We start from the raw sequence: 6,604 nt of genomic DNA on the forward strand, positions 1-6,604 counted from the left end.
CAAAATACAACAGGCTGTGGAGAGGTCGTGAACTTGCGATTTGCAGGATATTCGGTAGTTGGAAGGACTCATATGGCTATCTGGCACCATTGCTCCAGGCCATGGCAAGTACAAATGTCGGCACCGTATATGAGCGATGGCATGGCCCTTTTTTTGATAAAGATGGAGTACTAATAGAGGGAGCTAAACAATTCAAGGGCATAGCATGGGCTTTTGGTGCTTGTATCCAAGCTGTGCCATACATCAGACCCGTTATCAGCATTGATGCATGCTTCATGTCTGGCCGTTACGAGGGGAGGCTACTCATAGCATGCGCATATGATGCTGAGAACCAGCTGTTGCCTTTGGCGTTTGCAATTGTTCATAAAGAGGACGGCGAGAACTGGGGATTCTTTATGCAGTTTTTAAGAAGACGGGTGATTGGGGAAGGGAAGTTTTTCTGTGTGATATCAGACCAGCACAAAGGAATAAAATATGTTTTTAATCATGAAGATTACGGTTGGTCAACACGTACTGGCCAGTGTGTGCACAGGTTGTGTATGCAACACGTTGCGGAGAACCTTTCCAAGGCAACAGGGGCGACACGTGGGTTACTGATACATTTAGATGGAATTGCAGAAAGAAAAAGCCGAGAAGGGTGGTAGAGATGACTAGCAGTTTTGCAAAGGTACATGTATTTCAATTGTTTACATATATTATTGTACTTTAAGAAAACAATTTTTTTTTACTACAATTGTTTACTTACATTATTCTATTTCCTTATTTTCTATGTAGTACATGCCAAAGGCGAATCTCTACTTAATGAAGGTGGGCAAAAATAATCCCCGAGATGTCAACGAAGATCCAGCATACGAGAAAATATATCAATCCCGGGATGGAGGTTGGCGTTGGGGAATTATGACCACCAACGGATCCGAGTCGCTGAATGCAGTATTCAAGCAGAGCCGGATGTTGCCTGTGGCTGCAGTTGTAGAGGACACATTCTACAAGTTAAATGCCTGGTTTCAGGAACGACGTGCTAAGGCCGCATAATTAATAAGGATGAACCAGTCATTTTCAACAAGGGTGGAGGAGAAACTAAGATGACACAGGGACAAAGGTGCAACTATGACCGTGATCCCGATGGGTAATGATGGAACAGAATTCGAAGTGCAAAATCCAAATGAGTACGTTCCTACCAGCTGTAAACTAGACGACACTATGGCGTTTGTCAAGAGGGCTTGCAAGTACGTGGTTAAATTCGGAGATGCCAGGGCGGTAACCTGTACATGCCAAGGACCTCAGCTAAGTCACATACCCTGCAGTCACGTGATGGCGGTATGCCGAGTGAGGAACTACTGTGAGGATCACTATGTTGCTGACATGTACCGTACCGATTACCTTGCTTCCACTTGGGGTGGATCTTTCCATTCTTATCCCGATCAGCATGAGTGGCCTGCATATGTCGGTGATAGAATACTCCCTTCAGAAGGATGGATAAGAAAGGGCAGGAGGAGACACAAGCGTATTGTAATGACCATGGATGAGATGGGTGGTAGGCGACCGTCGGGAAATCGGGCTCGCCGTTCTGTTTCCGACAGGCGCAGGGCAGGTACGTAGAATTGTACAAAATTTATTTATGCTTTAATTATATTACTAACTGAATTGCATTGTTATATTCAGATGCAATAAACGAACACAACGAAAGAGAAAATGCCAGAGTTGTTGCTGAAGCAACCGGTAGAACACAACCCCCTCCTCCTGTAAGCCAATCATATAGTAGACAAGCCTCTACAAGTAATGCCGCACCTGCCACTGGTACCAGAAAAAGTAGTCGTTTGTTAGGTTTATTCAGACGTGGTGGCAGATAAACTTGCTATTTTGCTTATGTATATGTATATGTGTATATGTGTATATTATACATATATTATAAAAACCATAATAAAGGCCAAGTCCTTATTAGTGTTATATTTAGACTTGTGATATCCAACTGACAAATAAAATCAAAGTTCACCAAAAAAAAAAAAAAAAAAAAATTAAAGTTATAAAAATTTACGACATAACTTCGTAAATATATCAAATATTTTATTTTTTGGCACACTCTAAATAAGAAAACTTTTTTTTTACAAAATTATTCAAATCAAAATACTAACATCTCAAAAAAAAAAAAAAATACCATGGGGCGCCCCAGGGGGTGGCGCCTCACTTGTGGTATGGGCCGCCCGGCCCTGTGACGCCTCACTGGATATTTTGGGCCGCCCTGGACCCAGACGGTCAGGGCATTTAAAAAAAAAATTTGTGAGCAGGGACATTTTTAAAATTTCAATTTATTTTAGGGATATTAATAAAAATGGCCGTTCCTACTTTGCTAGTATTATAAGAGGCAATAATCTGTGATGCCAGTCAAGGGCAACTGGAGAAAACGCCTGTGATAGAGCAGAAGTCAGTGGAGACAGCTGGACCGGGGGGTAAAGTGGTAAAAAAGCCGACACCATTAAGTCATTACACACAGAGAGCACAGTTCTTACCTTACCTTTAAATAACCCCTCGCCTCTTCACGATTCTTTCGTTTGTGCTTCCTGAATCTCCTCCTCCTCCTCTCTCTCTCTCTCTCTCTGGTCCCCTTTTTTTACCACTCTATTTGAAATCCCTTCAAATTGAGATTTTATAATTTAAATAGATAATATATTCAAAAATCTGTTCTCTTCTCCTCCTCTCCTCCCTGAGATACTTTTAAACCCTTATCTAAAACCCTATCTCCACAATTATTCTCCTTTTTCCTCTTTTTTCTTTTTTTGCTTTTCCATGGTAATGAAATTCTTCATCTCAGTTGCATCTCTGACTGTGGCTGGTGCACAGTCCGAGCCATAGACCAACACCTCCGCCTCTGCCCCCGGAGAATTGATTTGTGAGGGAAAGAACCATGAGTTCTCTCAGCTCAAGCTTGTCCGGTACTAGAAAACCGGTTAGCCACAGAAAAACAATAAGAATCATAGTGTCAGATGCCGACGCAACTGATTCGTCAAGTGATGAGGGCTCCACACGTGTGCGACGGCACGTGAAAGAGATATGCATCAATCTCCATCAGGAGTTGCCAATTCAATCATCCAAAAAATGCGAGAGGCGGCGTACCAAGAGCATAAGACAAGTTCTAAGTACTGAGGTGGCAAAAGGAGATGGTATTAAAAGGTACCGAGGGGTGAGGAGGCGGCCATGGGGCCGGTTTGCTGCCGAGATAAGGGACCCCACACAACGGAAGCGGCTCTGGCTCGGCACCTTTGACACCGCTGAAGAGGCAGCAGCTGTGTACGACTTGGCTGCAATTCGAATCAATGGTTCCAAAGCCATAACAAATTTCCCCTCAAAAGAAAGAAAAGAAAAGGTTACGCAGCAATCTAGTACCCCTTCTGTAACAGAGTCTGATGAGAAAATTGGAATACCATCGCCGACTTCAGTGTTGAGATCTGAAGGTATAGAGTTTGATTTGATGGAGGATTTTGAGTTCGGGTTGGTGGGGTTTGATTTGCCGCAAGTCGGCTGGCCGGAGGTGTACTTACCGCCACCGCCGCGGCGATTGTTTGAAGAGGATTTTGGGGAAATCGATGCCGAGTTTTTCAGTCTACCGCCAGGAATTGCAACGCTTTAGCTGGTAGTAGAATGACGATTCTGTCCCTGAGGGATTTTTGATGAGTGGTTTATCCCAATTTTGGAATATATTTTTTGGGCTATTTTTGAGATATTTTTGAAAGTTTAGTAATTAGTACCTAAATTATTACTTAACTAATTATTGTTAGTTAAGACTTAAGAGAGGTTTTTTTTTTTTTCCTTTCTATGTTATGAGAATAAAATGTATGGTTGAGTTCACGCATGTGTACGGAGTGAAAAGAAGTTGGAGCCTTGGAGGCGGCTTTGCGTGTCACAGAAGTTGTGAGATATTTTTTTTTTGGTTTGATATTTTTCGAATGAATTAAAAAATTATATATTTTTTGGCTTATCTTGAGATGTAAACAAAGGCTAGCTAGTGAAGTCCTAGAACGATAATGTAATTATTGTTAATTAATGGGGAGTACTTGCCAGAGTTGGCAATGGAATTTTCCAAGTGACATCGTAAGTGAACACGTTTCAAGGTTTGTGTGGACTATCATCGCCACGTGCTAACTAAAAAATGGTAAAAAAAAAAAAGATTAGGTGGAGAGACAGCATGTGAAGACTGAAGATAGTGAGATGGCAACAAACTGTCTCTTTTGACCAATGTTTCGTCTCTCACTCTCTCTGGGTGGTTTTAATTGAGGAAGGCTTGTTGCTATGGATATTGGATAACATTTATTCGTGCTACGGTCTTAAAAATTTATCGTATAAATTTTAAATTTTAATTTAAGTAGCTCAATAAATTAATTATATAATAAATTTGTAGAATATTATTTTTTATTAATTTTTAAATAATTTTATTATTTTTTATGGTTTGTAAAAGATGGTCAAAAGTGATCTAAAAATAAAAAAATTGTTAATTTTTGAGTTATCTTTCATAAATTATAAAAAATAGTAAAAATTTATTTTTTACAAGTTTATTATATAATTAATTTATTGAGTTACTTAAATTGAAGTTTGAAGTTTATACAATAGATTTTTAAGATCATAGCACGGATGACCTTAAGCTATTTATAGCACCCAAGCCTTACTCGTTCTAATTTATGTTCGAATTGTGTTCTAGGGAAACAAGGGCCAAGGGGATAGTGTTTTAATTAAAGCAATTAATATAAAATAATATAGAATGATTATTGTAGGTTTCCGATAGGGCTGCAAAGGAACCAAACCCAACCGAAATTACTTTTAAGTTTGAGTTTGAATAAGATTCGAACTGAATTGGTTTGATTTGTTTCAAAACGAACTAATTTTGAATTAAATTAATTGCGAATTACAATTTTTTTAAATCAAAGTCAATTGAATTACGAACTACAATTTTTTTAGCAGCTCTAGTTATACCGGTAATTTATGTATTAGTTTTTTTCTCGTGAAACAAAATTCACATGATTTCTTTTTACCTTTCACGAATTCACACTGATGAATTATGGGTTAGTCTAAGATTCTCTTATCATTTACGCTGCTGGATTGATTAAAATTACGGCATGGACCTAATCAAATGAAACTTATTCCATTGTTAACTTATTACGCTGCTGCTTAAACATTTTTCTATTATAAGTTACCATTATATTAACAACTTTGAACTCTGATATAAGTTCGGTTCCTGCATTATTAAATTAATGGTTGAATCCATTAGGTGCATTATTTGAGATTCGAACTTAAATAGTTCGCGAATCAAATTCGAATGAATTATTTCCAGTTTGAATTTGATTTGAATAAGATTTGAACCGAACTGGTTTAATTTATTTCATAACAAACTAATTTTGAATCAAATTAATTGCGAATTTTTTTTGAATCAAACTCAAATCGAATCACGAACTACGAACATTTTATGCAGCCCTAGTTTCCGATGTTATGGACTGGTATATAAAATTTCGGTTTCATTTTTTGGAGCTGAATTTTTTATTTTGTCTTTTAAATTCATTGCACACCACAATGTTGTCCGCACAATTTAAATATTGAAGTCAACAAAAAATTCGGATCCAACGTTTGGAGTCAATCTTTTAAAGATGTTGTTTATGCATCAAAGTCTTAAGACAATTATTCTATAATCCTATATTATTTTATAGGAGGCTGATAATTAACCCCGCACCTCCCACCCCGCAATTAACCCCGCACAAAATGCCAAAAAACTCCAGCTGTCATTTTTTTTTCATAAGGTATTAATACTTACGTACAGAAGTATTTATCTCTAAGAACGAAAGTATTTATCTCTAAGTACGAAAGTATTTAAGGGATCATGCACATTTTTTTCATGGAGGGTGGGGGGAATCTCAAATCACATGGGGGGACCATGCACGTTTTAGAGGTGGGTTTTTTTATCTCATTTCAATCTCGTCCACATTTCTCACAATCTATGAAAAATTTTGCGAATCTAAAACCACGAACGTTTTCTACGTAATTTTCTCTTTCAAATGAGATCCATGATGACATACTTTCGAGCAAGTCGTTATAGAAGTATTTATCCCTCATCGTGTAAGTATTTATATCTATACTTGAAAGTATTTTTTTGCATATAATACTTATAATACATGATATTAATACTTTCATATTTCAGTATAAAAACTTATAAGACATGATATTAATACTTTCATATGTCAGTATAAATACTTATAATAATTGATATTAATACTTTCATATATGTCAGTATAAATACTTATAATAATTGATAGTAATACTTTCATATGTCAGTATAAATACTTATAATACATGATAGTAATACTTTCATATGTCAGTATAAATACTTATAATACATGATATTAATACTTTCATATGTCAGTATAAATACTTATAATAATTGATAGTAATATTTTCATATGTCTGTATAGATATAAATACTTGCATGATGAGGGATAAATACTTCTGTAACGAGTTGTCCGAAAGTATGTCATCATGGATCTCATTTGAAAGAGAAAATTACGTAGAAAACGTTTGTGATTTTAGATTCGCAAAATTTTTCATAAATCGTGAGAAATACGAACGA

General features: G+C 36.9%; 1 protein-coding gene across 1 annotated transcript; it reads left to right on the forward strand.

The window, feature by feature from the left end:
* Window positions 1-2,549: 2,549 nt before the first annotated feature.
* Window positions 2,550-3,973, forward strand: LOC144574787 (ethylene-responsive transcription factor 11-like). The gene is made up of 2 exons (XM_078324856.1): window positions 2,550-3,739; window positions 3,790-3,973. The coding sequence occupies exon 1, from the start codon at window positions 2,903-2,905 to the stop codon at window positions 3,623-3,625; it is 723 nt and encodes a 240-aa protein (XP_078180982.1). The 5' UTR covers window positions 2,550-2,902; the 3' UTR covers window positions 3,626-3,739; window positions 3,790-3,973.
* The last annotated feature ends 2,631 nt before the right edge of the window (window positions 3,974-6,604 follow it).

The sequence above is a fragment of the Carex rostrata genome, chromosome 2 (assembly GCF_964058835.1).
Source record: "Carex rostrata chromosome 2, lpCarRost1.2, whole genome shotgun sequence".
In the NCBI taxonomy this organism is placed as follows: domain Eukaryota; kingdom Viridiplantae; phylum Streptophyta; class Magnoliopsida; order Poales; family Cyperaceae; genus Carex; species Carex rostrata.